This window comes from Diceros bicornis, chromosome 10 (assembly GCF_020826845.1).
Source record: "Diceros bicornis minor isolate mBicDic1 chromosome 10, mDicBic1.mat.cur, whole genome shotgun sequence".
NCBI classification, from domain to species: Eukaryota; Metazoa; Chordata; class Mammalia; order Perissodactyla; family Rhinocerotidae; genus Diceros; species Diceros bicornis.
The window spans coordinates 74,004,652-74,020,092 of record NC_080749.1 but is presented as its reverse complement, the minus strand read 5'-3'; the positions used below and the strand labels follow the sequence as shown (position 1 = coordinate 74,020,092).

Genomic DNA, 15,441 nt, shown 5'->3' with positions numbered 1-15,441 from the left:
TGGTGGAGGAGGGGAGACGGAAAGGGAGTGGTAGGTTATATGTGACAAGTGTCTTTTGTGACAGCTATCTCTCGGCTGTTTAGTGCCCTCAGTGAGGGCACAAGCCCAGAAGGGCCAGATCTCCCAGGGGATGTTTATGTGGGTTCTTTGGAGCCCCGGTCACTGGATTCTCCCCCCTGTGGAAAATGCCTTCTCTGGCTGGTGGTTGGTGACTCTTCCTTCAACCTCTGTCTGAGGTCCACCACACGCCGAGCCCTCTTCTTGGGGTCTTCTCTGATTCTAGGTGGGCCTCGTTCGCAGGGTCCCTGCGCAGTCATTCCGCATGACTCAGATCTGGCTCCCTCCCGGTGGGATCTGGATCTGGTCAGAGGAGACACCCGCGTTTGTTTTGCCAGCAGTAGGAGTACACCTCTCTCACTGTCCCTGTTTTCCCCCGCTCTGCCGTCGGGAGAAGCTGCAGGCATTCTCTTGACTTTCAATATTTTAAGTTGTGAATCAGCTCCCAGTTCCTGTGTTCCACATACTCCAGAGGCCAATGTGCCAAGCTTTCCGAGTAGTTCCCTAAAGCCCCCTCAGTTAGCTTGGGAGAGGGACAAATGCTGCTCTCTCTTCCTCCATACAGAGGGAGGGGAAATCCACAGCACGCCAACAGCTCTTCCCAGCAGAATCCTCGCTCCTGGCCTCTCATTTACAGTCTTCCTAGCCAATTCTACATGCCCTGATGCTAGGTGACCAATCTCACTATCTATGAGATGAGATGATCTGGCATACATTGCTCTCAGCTTGGAGTTTAGTCAAAATTCGAAGACAGAAAGAACTCTATTTAGATACTGTTGCATATTCTTACGACTAGTATTTATATGGGTTTACCAAAAATTTTATCATTGTCTTTACTCACTATTGTTTCTTCCTTTGCCTTATTTTTGGTTTATTTTTTCTCCTTACTAGGCAACATCTTCGAGTAATTGTTTCAGCAAGGCTCTGCAAGTAGTGAGATCTATCAGTCTTTGTGTAAACATGTCTCTCTTCTTTTTGGTCTTCACTCAATTATTAAATGATAGGTTAGCTAGGTATAGAACTGTAGATGAACCGTAATTTTCCCTCAGCTCTCCAAAGATATTATTCTGCTGGCATTCATTGCTACTGTTATTCTAATTATTATTCCTTTGTAGGTAATTTTCTCTATTGTAGTTTCTAAGACTTTCTCTTTATTGTTGATGTTCACTGTAATGTTACTAAATGTGGATGAGTTTTTATTTTATCCTACTTGGGACTTTTTCAGTTCATGTCTTTCTTCAGTTCTGGAAAATTCTCAGCATTGCCTTTTAAACTTTGCCTTTTCCCCATTCTCTTCCTTCTTTCTTCTATGTCTTTTAACTTTTATTCTATTTGGTCTCTGTATCTCCCCAGGTGATTTCCTCATATTTATCTTCTAGTGCATACTTCTGTTTCTTTATGTTTATTCTGCTATTTAATGTGTTCATTCAGTTTTTAAAAGTTCAATGATTATATTTTTCTTTGCTAGATTTCAAGTTGTCTCTTTTTTTGACTTTTTTTCCTCACAATTTTCTGATGTCTATTGCTTTTCATTTAAAATCTCATTGAACAAACCACCAGGATACCAAAGAAGGCAGAGTGCCATGTATGTAGTAACCCCCCAGACCTTTGTCTATCTGCCTTTGCCACTGCAAGTCTGACTCCTAAGTCTGATCTCTCTCCCTCCAGTTTTAACTGTGAGCTCATTTTAGTAGGGTTGTTTCTCCATACAGTCTTACATGTTCTCAGCTGTGGAGGTGTGCCTGTGGAACCGTTTCACATTTATCTCTGAGAAGGGCTCTAGGCTTTTCTCGGGTCCAGAACAAAATTTTAATGTTAATTTCTCAGTCTGGGTTCGTGTGCCCATGGGTAGTGGAATTTGGACCCCACCCCTATGAATGATGTAGGCTTCTCATTGGGCCCTGCATGAAGGGTAAGCTTCCTGTCTCTTCCGTAGTTGACTCTTCTTTATCTCTCTTGAGTCGGTTGCTGGAGTAATTTTAGTTCCCATTTAGAGACAAGGCAACCTTTAAAGGCTTCTAGGTTTATAGAGGTGAATCCATCCAGCTCCTCACCTTGCTCAGTTCTAAGAAGTTATTTTCTGTTTCTGTGTGGCCATAAATAAACTTGTGTTTATATGCAGATCCCAAAACAATATGCACCTCTACACTGGAGCACTTAGTTACTTTTCCACCTTTGCATTCCCTCTTCATTGGTAATTTCCTTTTCATTCTTTCAAAAATGGCCATGTATTTCAAAAACTGTTTTCCTTTATGTAGCATTTACATATGCTTGCAGGAGGGAGATTTGGTCGTTCAGGATTAGCTGAATTCTCCGTAGTGACCATAAGTCAGCATTGAATTTCAAACATGAATTTGTTCTGATTTTGTCATATATACAGCTTTTCAGAAGTAAAATATAATAAAAGACAAAGTAATGCACAGTCAAAGATTTTCAGAGGTTAGTGAGAAGGAAGAAATTATTGAAGAGGAAGTGGAAAATTTGGCTTTCGGGTTAAACTTTTCCTTCTTTCAGAATGTATATGAAAAAAATCACATTACTCTACAAAAATTGTTTTTTTCTTGTGTTTCAGAACCTTATTTGGAGCCCTTCACCTGCACCTTGGAGGAGCACCTGAGGGGCCAGCTGGCACTGGAAAGACTGAAACTACCAAAGATTTAGCAAAAGCTGTAGCCAAACAATGTGTTGTTTTCAACTGCTCTGATGGATTGGATTATCTGGCTTTAGGAAAATTCTTTAAGGTTTGAATTGACTCCTCATTTCTTTACAATATGATAACTGGTCAGAGAAGAAGATTATTTATAATGAAACTAATGCAAGTAAAAGACTTACTGTAGTTTAAGTTAAAATTAAAGTACTATCTCAATAATTCTCAAGGGCAGTAGGGTTATATCAAAAGCTTATTTGAGAAGGAGCTCTACCTCCCTCTCCAGTCCCTGTTATAATGGGTCAATATCACTGACAGGAATGAGTGATGTCCCTCCAATGCACTGGGGCAGCTTAAAGTTCGAGAACCACTACATGGTATAAAGATTGTGGGAATATAAAGCCTTCTTTAACCTGTACATCTTGTTATTAGCAAGTTATGATTCAATAATTCACTTTGTAGACACATTCTAGTTAATCTTTTTTGGTGAACTTGAAATCCTTGTTTTGTCTTTTTCTTATTCTGAGTCAAATTCTCCCTCTTATGAGTTTGTAAGATTGCAAGAGGGGGAATTAAAGATGTAAAGTCTTTATAAACCCATGGACATCTGGTCATTTTAGCACTTTGTTGCTACAGCCTGTTATTCCTTAAAATGTTAGGTGCTACAATTGAACAGAAAATTATCCATTTGGGATTATGGGTTCTATTTATTTATTTGTTTGTTTTATTTCTATTTTTCTATAATTTTTCAAAGTACATTTTAAAGATTCTGTAACCTGACTTTTCCAAAACTTCTCTAGAAAAAGTTAACATTTTGAAAAGTAACCAAACTAACGCAAAAGAATATACCAATCCTACCCCATACAGTAAACTGTTCCTGGCTGAACGAAGGCCTGATCATTTTATAACAGATGTGGAATATAAAAAGTCTCTACATTTGTGATGCTGAAACAAGTAGAATAAGAGTAAAAAAAAAAGTCAAAATTACAATAAATAAAATATCAAGAAAACATCTGAATGACCAATTACTATTTTAATCATGTTCTGTAATGATTATTGTTCTAATAATTATTTAAGAAAGAAATAGCAAATCTAAAAGATCCACATGTAGTTTGAACAGCCATTATATTCCTAAACGTTTAAAGAAAAATCTGGTATGTACTACTCAATTTTTGAATCTCTATAATGATATTCTTAATTCTTTGATATAGATGCATACACTAAGAATATTAAATTTGCTTATTGATAAGTATTTATTGATTATACAGACATTTTGTGTTAGGACTATGCTGAATAATGGGGGTACAAAATAAAAAAACATGGGGCTTTCCGTTGAGAACCTCACAGTCTGTGAACTGAATATGTGGCTTCGTAAACATTCTGTTCTCTGTGTTTTCTAATCCTTTTATTATATTGAGTATTAGAGATCAAAGTCATAGACAGAGTCTTCTCTAAATAATGAAAATATGCTATTCTTTGACATGCATGGAGTTCTTGTTTAATCCAGTGTGGTTCAGTAGATTGGACTGGGTACAAATTCACGATCAGCAGCTATTAGCTGTGCGGCCGTGTGTTAATTACTTAACGTCTTGTACGATATAGCTTTAGTTTCCTTGCACAAAAGATGTATACAAAGTGCCACGCATCATGCCTGGCACATACCAGGTCTCAATGAAACACACATACGTACATATACAATCTACAGAATGTGCATTCAATAAATATTTGTTAAATTAATCTTGCAAAAAAGTACATCTGGACTGAGCTATTCAAGCTTGCTTTCCCAGCTTTTCCTTATGAGCAAATGGCACATATTTGTGAGGTAGCTGTGAGTTAGGATTGCAAACCAGGGGCTCAAACTATGTTAATTGGCTATTAAGGTGCTCAGACCACAAAGTAGTCTCACTGGCAACAGAAGTCATTTTATTTAGAGGATTATCACAATCCCTTCTATGGAGTCCATATGGAAAAACCAAATAAAATCAGTTGGTAATTAAAAAGTAAGAAAAGCTTTGAAATTACAGGTATACATCTAAATCTGAAAGTAAAAAATTTGTGTATCAGTTGGAAAATTTTCCAATTGATCGAACTCTTTATTCATGCAGAATAGTGAATTGGTAATAAAAAATAAGCCGTCTTTAAAGATAAAGGTGAATAAGCAATTTCCTTGATAGGATATTAAATCCTTGAAAAGGTGAGGTGAAAATGCAACATTTCAATGCAATATTCAATCAGATAAAATTGAAAAATTTCATTACTCTTTTCTTGCAGGGACTGCTATCTTGTGGAGCCTGGGCTTGCTTTGATGAGTTTAACAGAATTGATTTGGAAGTACTGTCTGTGGTTGCTCAACAAATTCTTACTATCCAAAGAGGTAATGGGCTGATTTGTCTTTGCATTATGTGAAGACAGTAGAAATATGGGAGGTAATGAATGGCACAAGTCACATTTATATGTGGAACTGCTAAGTCATTTAATTCTTGATTACCCACAGGTATTAATGCAGGTGCTGATATACTGATGTTTGAAGGAACTGAACTAAAACTTGACCCCACGTGCGCCGTCTTTATTACCATGAACCCTGGATATGCCGGGCGATCAGAACTGCCAGATAATCTGAAGGTACAGAAGGGGCAATTGTATCATCTATTTCCTTTTTGTAATTTACAAAGTTAATATATAAAAAGAAAGAACAAGCTGTCCTTGAATTTTATGCAAAATATTTGCTTTGAGATGTTCTATTTTAGACAGCTATTTTAGAAAATATTTTTTAAAGCTTTGAGTACCTTTAAGAAGTAAATATATGAACCAGATGCAGTTTCCAAAACTTATATTTTAAAAATAGTGGTAATTATAGAAAATATAGGAGATACTAAAAAAGGTACTCATTCTACTGCTTGCTATCTTGTAGCCCTCAATTTTAAATGCCTTTTACAATGCCAGTTTTAAGTGCTGAAATCAGACAATTATGTATACTGGGTGTTTTTCTCAAGTTAATATTATAACACAAGCATTTTCCTGTCTTTATAAACATAATTCAAACTGTAAATAAATTTACTGAGCTGTGTCTTACTGTTGGACATTTAGGTTGCTTTTAGTTTTCCTTCATTATAAATAATATTACAACGGGCAGTTTTTACTTAAGGCTTTTCTCTATTTTAAAATATTTCCTTAGGTAGAGTCATAGGACCAAGAGCTGTGTTGCTAAATTGCCTTCCAACAGAGGTCGAAACAATTTATATCCCACGTCAATTCTCAATTCACATTAATACCCAGCACTAATTTTTTTTTTATAAAAAGAACAAAACAGTTTGCTAATTGAATAGACTAGAATCTTCACTTAAAACAAAAAAAACTTGGATTATCGGTGAAATCCAACATTTTCCCCATATCTTTGTTGGGCATTTCATATCCTTTTCTGGTGAATTATATACCTATGGCTAGCACATAGAGAACAATATTGAAGAATAATGCAGTGGGAGTTGTGGATCCAAAACGAAGTCCTCTGCCTCTGAATCCTACATTCCTTCCCCTCTCCACATGTTTAGACTGACAGCTTCTCAGGCTAGTTGAGGAATTTTTCTTTTCCACCAAAAAGACTTTTGATTCGACTAATTGCTGCCAAGTATTTTTGTATTTCCATTCCATGCATTTTTATATGTTAGATGAGATGTTTTAGTACTTTGCCTTAGTGGAGGAAGGTATGATTAAAAAATAAAAACTGGTAAATCCTCTTTTATCTAAGAAGCATGTTGTGACTTTTCATTGCGATTTACATTTAGAAAGCTCTTTTTGTAGCAGTTCTTTTATTCACTCATGTTTTTCTTTTATTCAGTAGGATCAATCTCATACATAAATATTTGTAAAGGCAAAAATCTGTGAGTAGCTGGTCATAAAACGCTGGGACCATTATTGGTTGAGCCTGTTAATGCCCTATGCAGACTTTTCCACGGTTTTACTTACTGTGCGTGTTGAAACAGTGTCAAAATATTCACCTTGTGGTTCTTGGGGTAATGTATTTTCCTTCTACTTTAGGCCAAAAGCTGCTCTCAAATTTTGTTAGCTGTTTTTGTTGTTCCTCCTGTTGTTCAGTCTTCTTGGTTAGAGCTGCCACAGAACATCTGTTTTCAAGTATATATGGAAATACCTAACAATTTTGAAAAAATGCCTTAGTCTGCAATGAAAGAGATACGTATTCCTAAAAAAAAAAGTCTGCTGAGGGCCCGAGAGTGTTGTTATCAGTCTTCAGAGTCAACCTTGAAGCTTCCCTCTTCTTCTCCTGGTCGGTCAGCCAGTCACCAAAAGCAGGGATCCTATGTCACCAGTCTTATAATTCCTGCTGCTCCCGTCCAGTCCCCCTGCCACGCATCGCTTCCACCCCTCTTCATTCTTCTCTTGCATGTCTTATTGCAACTGCTCCCTTGTCACCAATCTCATCACTACTGAAATTCTCTATGGTGAATTCCCCATTATAATGCTACCAGTGTCATCGGAAGAAATCTAATCCTATAATTTCCAGACTTAAGAAACTGCTGGGCTCCTTTTTGCCTACAGAAAAAGGTTCAGATTTCTTGGCCTGATCTACAAGAGCCTTTGCATTAGGACCTGTAACTGCATCTGTACTGCTGTCTCCCTGCTTCTGTCTGTGACCCCGGGCCTCACTAGCCCCTGAAGGTCCCATGCCTTTGCACGTGCTGTTTACTGCCTTCTGAGCACTCTTGCTAAATCACCGCTTTTCCTGCCTGACAAATTCATACTCATCTTTTAAGCTAGCAGTGAACTACTAAACATACATACAGTTCAGATGTGACCTTCTGGGTGAAGCCCCTTGACCTGGCAGAGGTTTACAGCTGAATCTTTCTATCCTGCTCATGTCCGTGGGTTCTCGGGGACTCCTCTGTTAGGTCTCTCCACCGGCAACTCCTGAGACTTGGATGATGGATTCTGCTTCTCCAGTTGTCACTCCCTCCTCTCTGCCTGGGTCTCTGGTGGGTGATTCCATGTAGACTTCACTGTTGGAGAGCTCTCACTTTGCCAGGGGGTATCTTGGGTAGGAATTAAAGTGACTCTGGCTTGGCTCTCTCTTGCATGTGCATCTCTTGCATCCTTTGTGCCAACAAACTCTGGGTATGAAGGCCACATTGATCCTTCTACCATAGGCCGCTTTTCTTTACCAGACATGAGTCAGGCACCAATCTCTACCTCCCCAAATATGAGGATACCCATCAAGCTCTCACTGAACTTGGGGGCGATGAGTGGGAGGTTGTGGGAACTCACAATGGAAATCTTTTCACAAATCCTCCCGCCTTCCTTACTCTCTCAAATATTTTACGATCTACCAGTAAGTGAGAAGTTTGCAGAATTGTGTACATTTCCTTTGTAAATTTTGCATATTGGGCATACTTTTGTAACTGGTGTTTATCATATCATGCAGAAAGAGTCCCATTTTGACGTCCTGTTCTGGATAAAATCTGCATAATAGAGCAATTTCTTAAACACATCTCTACTTTAGAGAAGCTGTATTTTATATTGAAACTATTCTAAAGAATCAATACTCAATAATTGTTTCAGACTAGTTAAGTATTAGAAGCCATGGTAAAATAGGCATATTCTAGATCTTCTAATGTCACAAGGCCAATAACTTGATCCATAACTTTCCAGAGAGTATGTAGCATGAAACACCCCAGCAGTATGGGGGAAAAAATGTGAAGTAGATCCTGAATCCTCCATTTCATTCAACTAAAACGTAGCTCATTCCTGAACAGGTCACAATATTTATGAAATCTATTTCTAGTCCTTTGGAAAGAAACAGTAAGAAGTTATTGCTTGAGGATTTTTTTTTTTTGTACCAATATACAGTCCTTTGAAAGCATACTCTAGGAAGTATGTGTACATGGAGGGTAATGCTCACATGGATTACATGTACGGGAATTTATTCAAGCCCTGCATGTTTCCTGGATCTATAACCCCACTCTTTTACACTCAAGAAAGTGTGTTATTGGGTAAGCTAGAATCCAATTTAATTTTTTCTAAATAGCACTAAATTATCTTTAAACTTATTGCTATTACTAACAAATTCTTTCTGACACATCCCAAATCAAACCATATCATATCAGTATGTCATCTACTTTGTTTGAGAACCTTTAAATTAGAACATCCACCACTATAATAGTTTAGGTCTAAAAAAATATTTTGATCAGGATGCTTTTCTCTGTGATATAAGAATCGCTGTTAAATTTTTGGTGAAGGACTCCTATTAAATGGAACATTATGATAACCTCTTGAAACTGGTTTACCTTGCTCTATTTTTTCTTCTCCTGGCCACCAATGTCTGTTTCATGGTGTCACACAGACATATTGCTAATAGTGCTGAGAGAATGTAAATAGGACGGTCAGAGGGAAACCTACAACACGCAGACCTGGATGTTGACTCCAAACTAGTAGAAATTTGTACTATTGTGGAAAGACTGTATCACCCTAGCATAGTCATTGGCCGACTGACTGATTTGTTAATTCACTTATTCTCTCTTTTATTCATTAAAAAAAAAAAACTGTTGAGAGCCTACCCTTTAAAAGTGGTATCATTTGTATAGTAATTCCCTTGCATTCTTTTTTCCTCAAGTATGCAGTGGTTAGAACACTCGCTTAAGCTTCTCTTTTCCAAATTATTTGCTCAAGCTATATATTTGTAACATTTTATTCCTTCCTTTCTTTAATGGTAACCTTATTGATAAAATAGCAGTACTAAGGCCTTTGGCTAGTAATTAACATAATACGTTGGAAGGATCTTACGTGATGTGAATCTTTTATTTGTTCTCAACTTGGAAGAGTCATAACAGATCACTTAAGCAAGATGTTCTTATTTTCTATCTGCCTTGTGTTTTTGGTAATTCAACTAATTCCCAGAAGGTATTTATAAAATATCTGAATACAATTGTCATTCACTACAATTGTCATTCACTATCTGAATACAGTTGTCATTTTTCTAGAATATTGTTGTTTTCTCTCTTTAGTACAAGAATGTCATGTTTTAATACATGAGCTATTGAAGTATGTCCTGACACACACAACCTTCTAACTTAAATTTTCTTATTTATTGTTTTAAAATCTATTCAGTTTTCTATTTACTTACCATCACATGACATTTATTTATCTCACAATATTTAAAACACTATGAGAAAATAGTATCTTTATAACTTGGAAAATTGATTTATCTCTAATAATTATTATGCATGTCTCATTTCTAGTTTTTTTCCTTTATTTTGCTTAGTGAAAGACTGACCTGGTGACTGCAGACTCAAAAGGGTTAAGCCTTGTTATTAGGGGTTACCTGATTAACCCCAAATCAGACAGCTACTTAGATCCCCAGAGAGCCTCCGTTGAAGGCCAGTCTCCCACACTAGTCCAGACGAGAGACCCAGCTTTTGGACATCCTAGCAGTCTGGTGCTTTTTTCCTATAACGTGTTGCTTCCCAGGAAGAACAGAATATAATTGACTCTTAACATTTATGTGAATTAATAATCTACCAAAGATCTAAGTATGATAGAAATTTGAAAGGGTTCTTAAAACATAATTTAAGGAAAAATATACAAAAAGTTAATCATATATTTATTATATAACAATAACAAGAGACAAATTTTTTAATTAAGTGTTTATATGATTTGGACATTATAATTTAATATTATTGCAGAAAAGGTATAAAGTTGTAACATGCATGAAATGAAGAGTTATCTTTATGATGGTCTTCTTAAAAGCACCTTTTCTCCACTCCTATAGGCTCTCTTCCGGACGGTAGCAATGATGGTGCCTGACTACGCCATGATTGCCGAAATAGTCCTGTACTCCTGTGGGTTTGTCACAGCTCGGCCACTGTCAGTAAAAATTGTGGCTACATATCGCTTGTGTTCAGAGCAATTGTCATCTCAGCATCACTATGACTATGGAATGAGAGCCGTGAAATCAGTGCTTACGGCTGCTGGGAATCTAAAGGTAGAGAACTCAAGTGTTTCTTGCTCATAAATTTCCCATTTGTAAATCTCAGGACCATGTGTCTTCACAGAGTTCCAATAACTTGTTGGTTTCATCAACTGAAAAAAATTCAGTTACTAAAATTGAAAAAAATTGAAAATTGAAAAAATTATTGTACTAAAAAAGATTATTTTGCACATGTGAAAAAGGAAATTTTATGTTTTGTAACTTTACACGTATAATTATTAGTGATTTGAGTTCTGTTCCATAATTTTAAATATATGAAACTAGATACTACGAAGGAATAAAATTTTTTGCTGCTGAGAAATATTTTGAAGGCTTTCAGTTTATATGAACATGAATAGCTTTAAAGGAAATAATGTATAATTAATAAATTTACAAAAATTTAAATTTACAAAAGTCCCTAAACATTATCACTTAATATAATTACACAATTGCAGCCAGCTGTAGACTAGCAGTAATAGATTTGCAATATAATGTTTGCATTTTAAAATAGCATAAATCATAACCATATAGATGAAAATCCAAATATTTGAAGACTTGGGTAACTTTTCATTGGAAATATTTTATGGAACCGTGAAATATAACTGTATATTAGTTCTTTATGAAAGCAAGCAAGATAGGATACAGTTAACAGCAAAATGCAAAAAGTGACCTTGAAGTTTATAAAACTTTCATGTTAATGATTTGTAGAAGATAAAGATTTTAAAATACATCCTACATGATTAAGAACAATGGCATGCATTTTTATCTTCTATAATAATGTTATCAAGAATTCTGATATATAGTGGTGATATTCTATTTCATATTAGCTTAACATAACTTCAAGTCATTTTGTTTTGCAATAAACAAATGCAACTAGAAGCAACAATTTGTATTAATCTGGCATGTTATGATTACATTGTGGTCAGATAATGGGAAAGATAATGCATTGTCCTCGTGTATGTCATCACTGACATCTTGACTATAGAATTGAGCTGTTAAAGTTACGCAGCAAATGAATCCTGCAAATGAATCCTGTCATTCTTTGTCAAAAGCTCATTTAGAATTGTTGAATGTGTTGGCTTGAATATTTTGAAGTTTGTTTCTATTATATTAATAAACAATTTATAAATTTGCTTTAAAATAATAGCCTCTCAAATAACAAAACAGATTGACACTTCATAATTTGTGTGTGGTTAGATTGATCCAAAGACAAAGTCCATATGAACAGGACTGGCTTTGGCGTTGGGAGCTCTGGAGAGTCAGAGACAGTCGAACTTGACTGCCAGGCATCACCGACTTTGTAAAGTTAAAACCAGATAAGTCGGAACATGGAATTTATTAGGCAGAGAGATTCTAGAGAAAAAAAAAAAGAAGGTTCTGGAAAATTAAATGCATGATAAATGAAACTTTGGAGTGAGATGTTAAGTAAAATATTAAAGTTGGGAGAAATAACACTGGGTTCAGATTTTTGTGAATTATGTGAACCTTGTTATGGGCAAAAGCAACAAGTTCAGAGTTCAATGAGATTTTTGGGGGGCATACCACAGGTGTTTTGGAATTTAGTATGAATTTCCTGAACACCATCTACTTAAGTGACTTAGTGCGTTAACCAGCCCTCTCCACTCTGTCTGTGGACCATGCTAACACACGCCCGTACTGAGCCCACAGCCAGCAGGCAGCGCACTGCTCTGCCCTCCCCCTTTGGCTTCTACCAGATGAACTGTGTTCCTTACCCCGGGTCAGTTTGCTTGTTCCTGAAACTTTCTGAAGCCAGTTGGACATGTTACTGTTATTATGTCATTCAATCAAATGTTGAGGAAACTGATGATGTATAAGCATGAAAAGAAGAAGAGTTTTGTTTTTATGAAAATTAAATTCACTGTTTAAGAAAGATTCCATAAAGATGAAATGCTAAAAATTTGACTTTGAATTAGGTATGGATAAGAAAAGTATATAAGACTGAAAAAACCCTAAAATACTGATAATGATGCTACACTTAGAATATCTCACAAGTATCTTTGAAGAGCATGACCCTCTTTAAAAAACAAAACAAACCAGAACACAACACGATGGAGCAGAGCAGATGATACATTATTGATGTGTTTTTTGCAAGGAAAATGGCGCAGAACTCTACACCCAGAGAAAGGCCTTGGCTTCAAAATATGGGCAAATGAGCAAATGTTTATATGTTTTAAATTTAAATGCATGTTTAAAAATGATTGCCTGCTTTTAATAGTTATTTTCACTTAACCAGCCCGTTGCTCATCTTGAATGCATAAGCAAGCTCCTACCCAATATATAGGCAATGGCAGCTCCCAAACTATATTGGAGTCATGGCCAATAGCTTTTTATCCAGAGCATCTGTGAAAAGGTAGTTAGTTCAACCTAGGTTTTTATTATAAACTAGTAGAAAATTCAGCAAGTACAAATGGCAGTTTCTAAAATTAATAACAACCCAATTATATGAAAATAGATAAGAACAACAATTTTGCGTGAGTTTAAATTGCCTCTGGGGCCTGTATGCTTGTGTGTGTGAACATGAAGGGGTGCAGTTAGCAGATGCAGATTTCATCATGAGTGTATTCTCTTTCAGCTGAAATATCCAAATGAAAATGAAGAAATCTTGCTGCTTAGATCTATTATTGATGTAAATCTGCCAAAATTTTTGTCTCATGATTTACCACTCTTTGAGGTAAGAACATTTATTATTCCAATTTATCAAAACTCTTATAATAGTGTATTTATCAAATGTCCAAGTTTGCAACTCCCTACGAGAAACTTCTACTACAGAAAACAGTGGTACGGCACAGAGAAACATAGATCATTCCATGTTTTATTTGAAGTGTGTTTAGTTAGCCTTGTTGCTTTGGATGACTTTCAACAACTTGGGATTTTTAAATAGTACTTTTTTTTTTACTGCAGGATATAATGAGCACACAAAAGTTACAAAATATGTTTGCCTATAAATTGCACTAGACTCTAGGCTCCGTGAAGGAAATTAATCTACCACACCACTGAGTCCCTTGCACAGAATAGGTACTTGGTAAATGTCTGTTAAATTAATGATTGAAGAAATAAAAAAATAAGCTTAATTTCTTTAAAAGAATGCAATGGCTTTTATGAAATTGTTTTTTCAAGATAATTTAAGATAAGAACTAAGCTTAATAATTTTGTTATATTTTAAAGAGTAGGCTATGAGTAATTGAGAAGGATTCGAATGATGGTTCTAAAATTTGCCTATTATCATTTGATGTCATTCTTTTCCTTTTCCCCATCTCAGGTGGAAGAAATTCGGGGGGCTGAGGGCTCCTGACAAATGTTAGATGTTGGGCAGACTTGGGCTGCCTTGGAGCCAGGCAGCTAGCCTCTAGAGTGTAAAGGCTGAGGTCGTTATGGCTGTTGTGGGGAGGGGGCAGTGACGCTGCCCCTGTAGTGTGGTTGGTGTTGTCAGCTGTTCAGAGCAACCATGTTTCATCTGTCTGAAAAGAGCTTTCCTTAGTACTTAGAGCTGGCAGTGCAAATTTTTTTTTTTTTTTTTGTGAGAAGATCAGCCCTGTGCTAACATCTGCCAATCCTCCTCTTTTTTTGCCGAGGAAGACGGCCCTGGGCTAACATCTGTGCCCATCCTCCTCCACTTTATATGGGTCGCCGCCACAGCATGGCTTGCCAAAGCAGTGCGTCGGTGCGCGCCTGGGATCCGAACCAGTGAACCCCGGGCCGCCGCAGCGGAGCGCACGCACCCAACCGCTTGCGCCACCGGGCCGGCCCCAGTGCAAATATTTTATAAAGCAAATCTACAAGGAAAGGGTTCAGATTTTCTTCCTGAAGTTTTCCCTCAGTTTCTTTAGTACTAGTACGCTGTACAGATTTTCCAGGAGTAAAGCTGTATTTATTTTCATAAAGTAGAAATATACCTCACTAGATGTATTCTCATGCACTTGCGTATTCATTCAGTGAAAATCTATGGGGCAGTATTTCACAAATGGAACATGGTTGGCATTTTCAAATGGGACAATCCCTTGTTGCGGGAGACTGTCCCATGCGTTGCAGAACATTTGGCATCCCCACCTCCCGCCCCTACAGACCTCCCCATTGTGATGACCAGAAGGACACCTCCACTTATTTTCAACTCACTACCTGACTGGAGCATGAGGAGTACTGGTCTTGGTTGAGTGCCACTGAATACCAAATATCTTCAGGAGTTGTCTGCTTCTTTCAGGGTCAAGCATAAACAATCTGAGAAGATATTTTTGTTTATTTAGCAAACACTATATACTTACTATGGATCAGCCACTATTCTAAGAGTTTTCCAATAGTAATTAATTTAATGCTCTTAATGACCCTATGGGGCAGTTGCTGCCATTACCCCTATTCTACAGATGATGTAACCGAGGCACAGAGATGATAAGTAACTGGTATTTATGGCTAGTGCATGAGGGAGTGGGGATTCCCGCCACGCAGTCAAGCTGCAGTGTCTTAACCACTCTGCTGAGTTGCCGTCTCTTCTTTGCCCCAAGGAAACTTACTGCTCTGATAAACTGGGATCAGTTTCTCCGTAAAAGCATTTAAAGAGTTAAATTTAGGGTAATTAAACTAGTAATTCGTAAATGCTAAAGTATAGCTTGAATGTATGCTTCCACTGTAAGCACTTCTGGATTTCCACTTTTACCTTCAGAGTAAAAAGATATAGTCATATTTCTCATATAAGTTGCTTTAATACTTATAAAATAGCCTTAGCAGTTTATAAAGGAATGTTTATTAG

General features: G+C 36.8%; 1 protein-coding gene across 1 annotated transcript in view; it reads left to right on the top strand.

Moving 5' to 3' along the window:
* The window catches only part of DNAH7 (dynein axonemal heavy chain 7), a 224,376-nt gene that overhangs the window by 84,586 nt on the left and 124,349 nt on the right, over positions 1-15,441 (top strand). The window contains exons 25-29 of the mRNA XM_058548598.1: positions 2,630-2,798; positions 4,976-5,078; positions 5,199-5,326; positions 10,482-10,694; positions 13,273-13,371. Coding sequence (XP_058404581.1) covers positions 2,630-2,798; positions 4,976-5,078; positions 5,199-5,326; positions 10,482-10,694; positions 13,273-13,371 — 712 coding nt within the window. The remainder of the gene's footprint in view (positions 1-2,629; positions 2,799-4,975; positions 5,079-5,198; positions 5,327-10,481; positions 10,695-13,272; positions 13,372-15,441) is intronic.